General features: G+C 37.6%; 1 protein-coding gene across 1 annotated transcript; it reads left to right on the top strand.

Moving 5' to 3' along the window:
* Window positions 1-610: 610 nt before the first annotated feature.
* LOC133338530 (sex peptide receptor) lies at window positions 611-12449 on the top strand. The gene is made up of 2 exons (XM_061546702.1): window positions 611-738; window positions 11633-12449. The coding sequence occupies exons 1-2, from the start codon at window positions 611-613 to the stop codon at window positions 12351-12353; spliced, it is 849 nt and encodes a 282-aa protein (XP_061402686.1). The 3' UTR covers window positions 12354-12449.
* The last annotated feature ends 332 nt before the right edge of the window (window positions 12450-12781 follow it).

Genomic DNA, 12781 nt, shown 5'->3' on the forward strand with positions numbered 1-12781 from the left:
AGACAAAAATACATTCTCGATCCATTCCATCCCTTAACATCATCCGTTGACCACCAAAAAGTATAGCTGTCGTTCTTGGCAATAACCGGAACTACATGTAAAATAGCGATCAACGCGATATTTACATCCCCTAGTGTGGTAGAAGGAATACGAAACGATATCATATATGTAGATCCCTCCAAATATTTACGTATAACTACGCTATCCGAGTACTTACAACAATATAATTGGTATCAATTCAAAGGTTACACGGTCTATGTTTTTTAAGGAATACACCATAGAATGTAATTGTAAGGATATAAAAACGAGCGGTACCAATGATCTATTACTTCCCAGCCCGAAATGCATAAATATTTGTCATCTACGTTCTCACATGAATATATCCATATTTCATACAATCTGATTACTCACGTTGTCCTTAGAGATACCAACATTTTTAAAATGACACAAATTAAAGAATACCAAAGAAAATCCCTTTATTTTTTCCTTTGAAATAATTTAAATATATATTTGTTTGCATGAATTTATTAAAAAAATGCTGCAACCCAATTGTTGTTGCTAGCTATGGCTTTTGTTTTCAAAATATTTTCTATTTTTGTTTTCTTAAACAATGACCATTGTTCAACAACATTTTCTTTGCTTTCATTCATTCCTACCATCGTTCTTTATTTTTCAGATAATGCCAGCAATGTGTCACACAGCATCAATTTGGCTGACATTGGCGTTGGCCGTACAAAGGTATGTAAACTTGTGTTGTAACTGTATTCGTTAACACGACAACTGTATAATGATGATGTCCATCGTGGGGCGGTTTTGAAGGCGGCCTCCCTTGTAGTAGTAGCCTCTGTTGTTTCCTTGCTCAAAAAAAGCAAAGCAAAACATAAACTGCAAGGTCATGTAAAATTTACAGTCTTTTTTTTAAGGATAACCACCAAATGTCAGTCAGTGTCAAGGACAGCTAAAGTTTTGAAAGAAAATTAAACGAAAATATTATTTGTGACCTGCAAGAGCGACAAAATTCAAAACATTTCGAGAAGTGTGGTATAAAAATAAAAAATTGCGCGATGGGATATACATATGAGAGGCAAAATGATAGGTTTTGCCCCGTGCTATCGTTTCAAATAAAAATTAAGTCCACCTGCAGCTTGTCATGAGGCCAATCGACTCCACTATGAAGAGTGTCTTCATGTAATCTATAAAGACCACCTTCACCACATTTATAGAAAATCCCTCAGCTCGCCTATAAAGACTATTTTCAGCTCATTGAAAGAGCCCTTAGACCTTCTAAAAATAGCTCGTCTAAAAAGACACCCTTCAGCTCGTATATAAAGACTCCCTTCAGCTCGTCTATAAAAACTCCCTTCAGCTCGTCTATAAAGACTCCCATCAGTTCGTCTATAAAGACTCCCTTTAGCTCGTCTATAAATACCCCCTTCAGCTCGTCTATAAAGACTCCCTGCTTCAGCTCGTCTATAAAGACTCCATGCTTCAGCTCGTCTATAAAGACTCCCTGCTTCAGCTCGTCTATAAAGACTCCCTGCTTCAGCTCGTCTATAAAGACTCCCTGCTTCAGCTCGTCTATAAAGACTCCCTGCTTCAGCTCGTCTATAAAGACTCCCTGCTTCAGCTCGTCTATAAAGACTCCCTGCTTCAGCTCGTCTATAAAGACTCCCTGCTTCAGCTCGTCTATAAAGACTCCCTGCTTCAGTTCGTCTTTAAAGACTTCCTGCTTCAGCTCATCTATAAAGACTCCCTGCTTCAGCTCGTCTATAAAGACTCCCTGCTTCAGCTCGTCTTTAAAGACTCCCTGCTTCAGCTCTTCTATAAAGACTCCCTGCTTTAGCTCGTCTATAAAGACTCCCTGCTTCAGCTCTTCGATAAAGACCCTTCCGTCTATATAAAGACTCCCTTCAGCCCGTCTATATAAATACTCCCTTCAGCCCGTCTAGATAAAGAGTCCCGTTCAGCTCGTCTATAAAGACTCCCGTTCAGCTCGTCTATAAAGACTCCCGTTCAGCTCGTCTATAAAGACTCCCGTTCAGCTCGTCTATAAAGACTCCCGTTCAGCTCGTCTATAATGACTCCCGTTCAGCTCGTCTATAAAGACTCCCGTTCAGCTCGTCAATAAAGACTCCCGTTCAGCTCGTCTATAAAGACTCCCGTTCAGCTCGTCTATAAAGACTCCCGTTCAGCTCGTCTATAAAGACTCCCGTTCAGCTCGTCTATAAAGACTCCCGTTCAGCTCGTCAATAAAGACTCCCGTTCAGCTCGTCTATAAAGACTCCCGTTCAGCTCGTATATAAAGATTCCCTTCAGCTAGTCTATAAGGACTCTCTTTATCTACTCCATAAGGACTCGTCAAAAAAAAAAATACCTTGAGCTCCTAGAAGCCTCCCTTCGACTACGTACATCATATAGCTGGCTCTAGATTCTCGCCTCCTTTGTCAAGTCTCCCCTCTGCTAGTATATAAATTTATATGTATGTACATGTGTATTCATGTACACTTGAGTAATAGTAAAGAAGTTTCCTTCTTTGACCAGCAATCAATTTATCCTCTTCGAAAGAAAAAACCGGAAAGCGGAATTTAGTTATTCACAGCAATGGGAATTTCGTGTTAAATTTTCTTTTCATCGAAAAGTGCATATCCTGCAAAAAGGAAGGGAAATAAAAAACCAAAAAAGGAAAACATACTCTAAACATACAATGTTGCAAACGAAATTCCAAAACGAAAGTTTTCTATGTGGTCGAGAAGGTAAACCTTACAAAAGAAAGTGAAAGGCAAATGCTTTTGCGAATAAAGGATCGAAAAGGCGAATAGGAAAACGCCGATTGTCGCAACTATTGAATGCTGTATAGTAGAAGTACAAACATGTTTTAGAGCTTTCAGCAATAACAACAACAAATATGGCAAAACAATATTGTTCGATATCCGTTGGTAAAGTGAAACTGGTCTTATGGGCCAGGACGATAAGAACTTTATTTAAGGTGCAGGCCAAGTGTGGAGTTGAATATTTAATACACTAAAATTTAAAAAAAGGGGAAATATTGAAAAAAATCTGCCTGGTAATGGATCTTAAGTGCACCATTTATTGTAAATCGGACGAAAATATATATGGGAGCTATATCTACATCTGCATCGATTTTCACGAAACTTTGCACACATCATTCTAGACTTAAATCAGTACGCTGTGTCAAAATTCTTGCAAATCTAATGATTTTCAGGGACTTTGGTTCACAATTTACCTAAAATCGGGAGAAACTATATTTGGGAGCTATATCGAAATCTGAACCGATTTTCACGAAACTCGAGATAGACCCATGGTTCCTTTTTAGAATATGCATAGAATCACTTTTTAAGTCGATTTATGCATGTCCGTCCGTCTGTCTGTCTGTTCATGTTAAATTGTAAACAAAGTACAGGTCGCATTTATGATCCGAATTGGATGAAATTTGGCATATGTCGGCCCAAAGCAAATTTGGCAAATTCGGCCCAAGGACGAACCCTATTGAAATTGGGAAAAATCGGTTCAGAGTAAATATAGCTCCCATATATATATATATATTTAATCGATTTAATGTAAACAGTCCTTATATATCTTTCGATTTGCACGAAACTTGGTACAGCGTAATCATTTAGATCTAGAATGATGTCTGCCAAGTTTCGTGAAAATCGGTTCAGATTTAGATATAGCTCCCATATATATCTTCGTCCGATTTAAGGTAAATTGTGTACCAAAGTCCCTATATATCTTTTGATTTGCAAAAAAAAAGCAAAAGCAAAAAAAAAAATTAAATTGTGTACGATGTAATTTCAATTTCATCCCTTTGTCCAATTAAGGGAACCCCCCCCATTCTCGATTTTTTATTTTTAAGATTTTAAATGGGCTGGTAAATGAATACCTATGCATTTTAAGGTTTGTAACTTTGCACATATATATTTGAGGATTTAAAAAGGAAGAAAAATAATTTACAAACAATTTTTGTTGTTGTTTTTTTGTTATCAAAGAAATGTCCTTATTTTTGATAACTCCTCACTCGAACATCGGAATCCGAAAATTCCAACGGTGTTAGACAGAGTACATGTCTGGCTCTAGGATTATTGACTTTGCACAACAAATAACAAAATGGCGTAACTTTATTTATTTATTTTTTTTTTTTTTTTGGAAAAATCACCTATTTGTTGGCCACATACCAAGTTAAAAAATAATGAAGGTCTTCATCGATTGACATTATCCTAGTTCATACGATAGCTATACACTCACAGAGAAACGTCCCAAAATTTGAAATCGATCGGAATATGTTTTTGTCGAATATATTCGACATTTAAAATTACTCTCTTCCTTTGCAATTTTTCGGTTATCCTATGTACCGTTACAATTGATGTCTTTGTTTTTGCTGAAAGACAGACAAGGGTTAAAATAAGAATTGTTTTTTTTTTCTAAACTCTGTGCCTTGATATGATTTTAAGTACAAAATTTTAGATTTTTTTCCGACAACATTTTTGGTATAATGGTATACCATAACGATATTATATTTACCAAACTAAATCGAGGGATGGCGAGGATGAATGATAAATACCAAGCAACGGCTTTGATTGGCTTTAACATGGCAAAGCCCTCGTGTCCAGATTCACTCCTATAGACGAATTTCTATAATCCTTATAAAAACGAAATTCTTCTAAATAAGTCTTATTTGCTTCGATGCTCCAATGGAAGACAAAGATAAACAGACCAAAGGTACATCCTACAACAGCAAGAGGTTGATTGATTTCGCGGCAGCAAAAAAGATGGCAGCACTAGATTAAAGCATCTCAATATACACAAGAACACCTGGTTTTCTCCCGATCACACAACCAGAAATCAAATTTATATAGTTGTCATAGACGGAAGGCATTCATTCAGTGTTTCAGACGTTCGATCGATCCGAGGAGCGAATATCGATTCGGACCATTACCTTGTGGCAGCCAACGTTCGCACCCGTCTAATGTAACACGGAAACTTGACGTCGAAAAGCAGCAAACAGATTGCAGAAGCCTACTCCGCTCAACTCACCCAATTGCTTAACGAAAGCACTCATTGTTTCGATAGTAATATAAAAGCACAATGGCAAAGATTTGCCCACTCCCTACAAACTGTAGCAAAATCAACACTTGGGTACCAAAAACCACCATCAAGAAACCCGTGGTACGATCAGGAGTGTCGAAATGCTACTGAGGCGAAAAACTCAGTCTGCATACATTAGCACCACGTAATGTGAGAGGGAATTACCGGGATCAAAAGAAGCGAGGAGACACATATTTTCAAAAAAAAAAAAATAAAAAACAGTGAGCGGAGCAGTATAGTCGGACGGGGCCGACTATACGATACCCTACACAACTACGACGGAGTTCTAACTTTCTAAGGAAGTTTATTCCGAGCCTGGGAAATATTTCGTGATATTTGCACCTTCTTGCCCGATTAGAGGCCAAGAGCACATCTTCCATACACTGACATATTTTCCGAATATTACTAATATTCGGTACAGCCCTTCTTATTACTTGAGCGTGGGTTGTATGGTGATGATCGGTTTATAACTGTGGCCTATAGATCGATTCGAAAAATTACAAACAAATTTAATTTTCGGTCCACTTCATTCTAAAATTATTATCTGATCATCACCGAAAATTATAAGCGCTGTCCTTGACCATAACTGGAACCCAATGGAAAATTTCTAATCGATGAGTATTATATTTCCGCCCTATAGGTTGGTAATGGGTTCTGGGTTAGCCAGAACCCATCCTACATGCAAAATTTCGTGATGATTGGTCCATAAATGTGGTGGACGGACGGACACACATGTCTAGATCGATTCAGCTAGTCGAGATATGAAGATCGGTATATTTGGATCTTGGACCAATATTTCGCGGTACAAACTCTTGGGGCTGCACAAAGATATCATACCCTGACAACATAGTTGTGTAAGGTATAAAAAACCGAGAGCGTGAGCAAATCGAGATGTACAGGAGTCAGAATGAAGTCCGGAAATTTTACCAACGAATAAAACACCAAACCGAAGACTTTGGAGCAGGCACATCCTCCTTTAGAGATGAAGATTGAAATCTGGTGACAGATACAGATAGCGTGTTGAGAAACTGGAAGAAAATTTTTGAAAAGCTTCCGTTATTAAATAGTGGCGGTGAAGAAGATGTCCCAGAACCAATAAGAGATGACGGTATAGATTTTATACCACATATCCAAGATGAGGTCAGAGTAGCAATTAATCGGCTGAAGAACAATAAAACAGCTGGTGCCAATTGATTACCAGCCGAACTATTCAAGACCGGTGGTCAGATGCTAGTCAGAAGCATGTACCAGCTGATTAGTACAATTTGGCTAACCAATGATTAGATTTGCATGCAAAATGATTGAAATTTCAGCATGCAGTGCTCCGTGCAAAAAAAAAGTGGCGTGCTGTGTTAACGAGTGAAGCTAATGGTCAATGAGATTATTGGACCATACCAATACGATTTTAACTCTTATCCAGATCTTAGAAAAGACCTACGAAAAGCAAGGCCACCTCCCGCCAGATCAAACTCACACTCTACAAGACGCTGATATTACCCACGCTATTGTGTGGATATGAAGCATGGATACTTGCGCAAGCAGATGAGGCTGCTTTTGGAGTGCTTGAGAGAAAAATTATCCGAAATATCTATGGGACGATCTGCGTTGACGATGAATATCGTCGTCGAATGAACCATGAGCTGTAAAATATGTTCTCGGACATCGGCATTGTCTACAACTACGTTGGCTAGGTCATGTTGTGAGAATGGATGAGGATGCCCCAGCACAAAAGACATATAAAAGGGAGCCAACTGATGGCTCACACAGAGAAGGGGAAGCCACGAATTAGATGGAAAGATCAAGTAGAAGAGAACATTTCGGAAGATGGTATTTCAAACGAAGCGCCTAGAAATATTTTTAAAGCTCGGATTATGGAACAAATTTTCTGTCACAAGTCTGTTCTGTCACATCGAGTCTAGAATGACGTGTGTTATACATATTTCCGTCCAATTTTGTTCAGGTTTAGATATAGCTTCCATATATTTTTCCATCCGATTTCATCGATGGTGTACCAAAAAACTATTTTTTTCGATTGAGGCGAATTTGTACACAAGGTACCATATGGTGTGACACGGTTGCTCAGTTAGGTCCAGGTTTACATTATTTTGACCGATTTCAAAGTCATACATTTTGTTTTGTTATTGCTTCAAATGTCTATGTCGATCACAATATTTAATTTTGCCCGATTCCATTTCGATAGTCCTTCAAATATGTCATGTCTGTTTTATCGACAGGATATTGTGCATATGAGCATCTCTTGTATGTACCCAAAATGGTGAAGGGTATCATATAGTCGGCCCCGTCCGACTTTTGAATTTTCCTTACTGGTTATTTTTACTATTTTTTTTATGAAATATTCCTATTCGCTCATTACCAAATCAATTTTAATATACTATACTAAATTTTTGTCGGTCTTTCTGGTCGCTCCAGTGGCCGCAGTTATGGTCCGAACATCGTGAAATTTTACATGGAGAAGGGGATCGGGCCTAAGAATAAGCATGCCTGTTTTGATAAAGATCGGTCAATATTTAGGGGGTCAAATGGATCTTGACTTTTGTGTGAAAAATTAAAAATTTGTTATTCTGGGGCGTATATACTTGCTTCTGAAGGACATATACCCGAGACGTTGATAGTATATCCAAGAGTAGTTGGTGACCTTCAAATTTATACCAATTATATGGCTGTATGTACTCCGATGCGGGAGTTATACGTAATTAATTAAAGGTGACTATGTGCATATTATTACTATTACTCCATTAGAGGACGGAAATCTCGCGCTGATCGCTTTGAAATTTTACACGAAGTTCCGATTATGGTCAAGGACGACGCTTATAAATTTCGGTGAAGTTGAGATTTCATTCAGGGCGTACAATGAACCGAAAACTTTAATTTTGCAGATTTTCTAGTCGCTCTAGAGTCAATTATTATATACAGAACATCACATATTTTACAAGGTGAAGGGGGTCTGACCAAATACTTAGAGCGGTTGTTTAGATGATGATCGGTCAATTTTCCGAGTGTCAAATCAACCAAAACCTAAAGTGACCAATTTTTGATTGTATGGCGTAAAAATTCACTTCAAGAAAAAACATTTTGGAAAATATGCAAGACTTAGAAAAAGGAGTTGTTGATCTATAATCGGTAAAAAGGGTGCAAATATCACGAAATATTGCCCAGGCTTTTCGTAGTAGTTGTGTAGGGTATCATATGGTCGGCCCCGTCCGACTATACTGCTCCGCTCACTGGTTTTATTTTCAATATCAGCTCTTTAGAATCAGACCCTTATAATATTCAATGCAAAATTATATATTTAATTCAATACGTCATAGCACTAACACCTTGAAATTCCTCTACAAAGCACTCCAAGGTACTGCCATTCCAAAAATTAAGTAAATTGAATTAATTCAGTTAGTAGCAAAAAAAAAACATTTTCCAGGACATATAGATTACTTCGGTCTATTAAGTTATTCAACGAATGGACACGGAGGAACACGTAAACCTTTTAACATTACCCAGCCTATCGCATTCACAGTCAAACGCCCTCGGGTTTGTTTTACTCCTGAGTGCTTCTCTCTTCTTTTTTGTTGTGGTACGTGCTGAAATCATTGATTCAACGCCAGCGGCCTGTGATGATAAAGTTGTTACTATTATGAAAATCTATAGCCGGGGAGGAGTAGGCCGACAACAGTTAGTGTCGGCGGTGTTGGTAATGCATTAAAACAACTCAAATTGACCTAATTTATTTTGATTTGGTTACGATGGGGGAAAAATGTCATGGAATGGTGCATATTGAAATTGGCCTCTTATAATACTATTATCGAAATTGAATAAGAAATCAAAATCAATTTTCTACAGAATGCATGACTACATTACATATGAATATGGGTGGGGATACATTTTAAGTACTATGTGTGGGTGTGTGTGTCATATTATGGTCATTGAAATGGTCCTCAAAGTTATCATAAATGATGGTTATTGAAATAATAATAAGATTTTTCTTGCCTATTTGTATCTTTTTCTAGAAGTACTTGTGAATGAAAGAAAATCTATTTCCTTTCGAGTGATGGAAATATTTAGTTGTTATTCTTATTCTCATATTTATTATTAAATAAACAAATGCATGTCATGTCACGTTACTTTTTTTGACATAAGTGGCTGTTATGTATATTGAGAACAGTACAAAATATAAATTTTATTGGACGTTATAATGAAAATGTCTACCTAAAACCTATATGATGTTTGGGCTAGCATTTAATTCATGGTCAAGATATGACCGGTTAAGGGGCTTATGATCATATTTAGTGGTGTGGAGGTTAGGTATGTTGCTGTGGAGGGTATGAAAAATGTGCAACATTTATATTCCGCAACATAGAATTAAACATGATGGACCTGAAGTTATTTTTCCACATTTGAATTATTTAATATTTTATTTCAATTTATATTCCATTTTTATACCCTTCACCACACTGTGGTACAGAGTATTATGTCTTTGTGCATATGTTTGTAACAGGCAGAAATAATCGAGATAGACCCATGGTTCCTTTTGAGAATATGCTTAGAATCACTTTCTGAGTCGATTTATGCATGTCCGTCCGTCCGTCTATCCATGTTAAATTGTAAACAAAGTACAGGTCGCATTTATAATCCGAATTGGATGAAATTTGGCACAGCTCATTTGTTTGGCCCAAGGACGAATCCTATTGAAATTGGGGCAAATCGATCCAGATATAGGTAAGGTTAATGAGGTACAAAAGTCCGTAATTATCTTTCGATTTGAACCAAATTTGGTACAGCCTACTGAATTAGGTCTAGAATAATGTGTGCCAAGTTTCGTGAAAATCGGTTCAGATTTAGATATAGCTCCCAAATATAGTTTCGCCCGATTTTAGGTAAATGGTGTACCAAAGTCCTTATATATCCATCGATTTGCACGAAATTTGGCATAGCGAATTGAATTACTTCTAGAATGACGTGTGCTAAGTTTCGAGAAAATCGGTTCAGATTTAGATATAGCTTCCATATATAGTTTAGCCCGATTTTAGGTAAATGATGCACTAAAGTCCCTGCTAATCTTTTGATTGGCATGAATTTTGTTATAGCGTACTAAATTAAGTCTAGAATGACGTGTGTTAAGTTTCGAGAAAATCGGTTCAGATTTAGATGTAGCTCCCATATATAGTCGGATTTTATGTAAATGGTGCACCAAAGTCCCTGAAAATCATTTGATTTACACGAATTTTGGCATAGCGTACTTAATTAAGTCTAGAACGATGTGTGCTAAATTTTTTGAAAATCGGTTCAGATTTAAATATAGCTCCCATATATAGTTTCGCCCGATTTAAGGTAGATGGTGTACCAAAGTCCCTATATATCTTTCGATTTGCACGAAATTGTGTATAGCCTACTGAACTAGGTCTAGAATGATGTGTGCTAAGTTTTGTGAAAATCGATTCAGATTTAGATATAGCTCCCATATATATATTCGTCCGATTTCAGGTAAATGGTGTACCAAAGTCATATATATCCATCGATTTGCACGAAATTTGGCATAGCGTATTGAATTACGTCTAGAATGACGTGTGCTAAGTTTCGAGAAATTCGGTTCAGATTTATATATAGCTTCCATATATAGTTTCGCCCGATTTTAGGTAAATGGTGTACCAAAGTCCCCATATATCTTTGTTTTTGCATGAAATTTGGTATAGCCTACTGAATTAGTTCTAGAATGATGTGTGCTAAGTTTCCTGAAAATCGGTTCAGATTTAGATATACCTCCTATATATAGTTTCGCCCGATTTTAGGTAAATGGTGCACCAAAGTCCATGCTAATCTTTTGATTGACATGAATTTTATTATAGCGTACTAAATTAAGTCTGGAATGATGTGTGCTAGGTTTCGTGAAAATCAGTTCAGATTTAGATATAGCTTCCATACATAGTTTCGTCCGATTTTTGGTAAATGGTGCACCAAAGTCTCTGAAAATTATTCGATTTGCACGAATTTTGGCATAACGTATTGAATTAAGTCTGGAATGATGTGTACACCTCCTATATATATTTTCGTCCGATTTTAAGTAAATTGTGCATTAAAGATTGAAATTAGTATAAATTAATCTCTGGTAAGTTTGCTTCAAATCGGTTCAGATATAGATATCTCGTAGCTTCCATATATAATTTCGACTTATTTATTGAGATTAAATTTTAAACAGTGCAGCATACCGAATAGCGTGTGTCAAGTTTGCTTTAAATCGATTTACACTAATCTGTCCCACTGTGCGCAAACGACTCTAAACTTGCCCAAATGAAATGAAATATAGCATAGGTTCCTGAAAGATATAAAAATCACATATTTAAGTTCGTTCAATTTTATGTCAAAATTCCTTCAAAAAGGCGACGTCTTTTCGGATACATATGTAGAATATACCCAAAGTGGTGAAGGGTATCATATAGTCGGCCCAGTCCGACTTTACTACTTTCCTTACTGGTTCTTTATTAATTTCTCTCTCTCTCTCTCTTCCCTCTATTTTCAGATATATTTACGTATGCCATGCGCCCATGGCACGAACATGGTGTACAATGCCTCGAGTCAAACGATTTACCATTTATATAACATTAGCTGCCTTCCTGCATCAAAGTACACGGATTTTTGATCGCAGCTATCAAGCTCTAACAATCGAATGGAATGGAGAAATGGTGGAGGTTTGTCACGTCGACAATGCCCGATGGGTGCAAGAGTTTGTCGGCGAAGATCTCTACTATACGTTCTTCTTCCTCTTTCGCGTTTTATTCGTCCATTTGTTACCCTGTATAATATTGGTTACCCTAAACATCTTACTGTTTCGGGCGTTGCGTAAGGCCCAGGAGCGACGAAAACTGCTAATCAGTGAAAATCGCAAAAAGGAATGTAAAAAATTGCGAGAAAGCAATTGTACCACGCTCATGTTAATTGTGGTAGTCACCGTGTTCCTTATCGTCGAAATACCCATAGCTGTGGTGACGGCCATGCACATTGTCTCATCGCTGACCAATAATTTTTTGGACTATGAAGTGGCAAATATTTTTATTACGTTTACGAATTTCTTTTTGGTTGTCAGCTATCCGATTAATTTCGGTATATACTGTGGTATGTCGCGACAATTTCGTGAAACATTCAAAGAGATCTTCCTGGGGCGTATGGTGGAGCCACATTCACGCTACTCAATTGTTAATGGACCACGCACATGTTCCAATACCAATGAAACTGTCCTCTAGTAAAGGTTTCTCCTAATGCCGTTTCGCAAAAGTTGGCAACGACGGAGACGGCATTCCAGCTACTGCAGCAGTGTTACGGAAATTGCAGTGGGCGGTGGTGGTGGTAATAACGGGGGCACTGCCGTAGGCGGCAAATTTGCCAGCACCAGTTTAAGTGGCCGAAGCGGAAATACAACAATTACTACCAGTGGCGGAAGTGTTTCATATGCAGTTAGCCGTAGCAGTGTTGGCAGCATTGATGTTGTAGGTCTAACAAATCCGGCAGCAGTTAGTGGTCCAGCTGTTGCCGCCACAACGGCATCGAGACGTTGTAGCGAACAACCGCAACATTTTGTTGTGATGGATATTATCAACGAGGATAAGGTAGAAGTTTAATCTGTAAACGTAATTAAGTTCATAGTACTACCACTATATAGAAGTTGGCGCCC

The sequence above is a fragment of the Musca vetustissima genome, unplaced genomic scaffold (assembly GCF_032173495.1).
Source record: "Musca vetustissima isolate MV318-11 ecotype Yass unplaced genomic scaffold, APGP_CSIRO_Mvet_v1 utg110403, whole genome shotgun sequence".
Classification (NCBI taxonomy): Eukaryota; Metazoa; Arthropoda; class Insecta; order Diptera; family Muscidae; genus Musca; species Musca vetustissima.

Coding starts and splice junctions, on each gene's coding strand:
- LOC133338530 (XM_061546702.1), top strand. CDS start 611: ATGACCATTGTTCAACAACATTTTCTTTGCTTTCATTCATTCCTACCA. Junction 739..11,632: donor TTGGCGTTGGCCGTACAAAG/GTATGTAAACTT, acceptor CTCTATTTTCAG/ATATATTTACGTATGCCATG.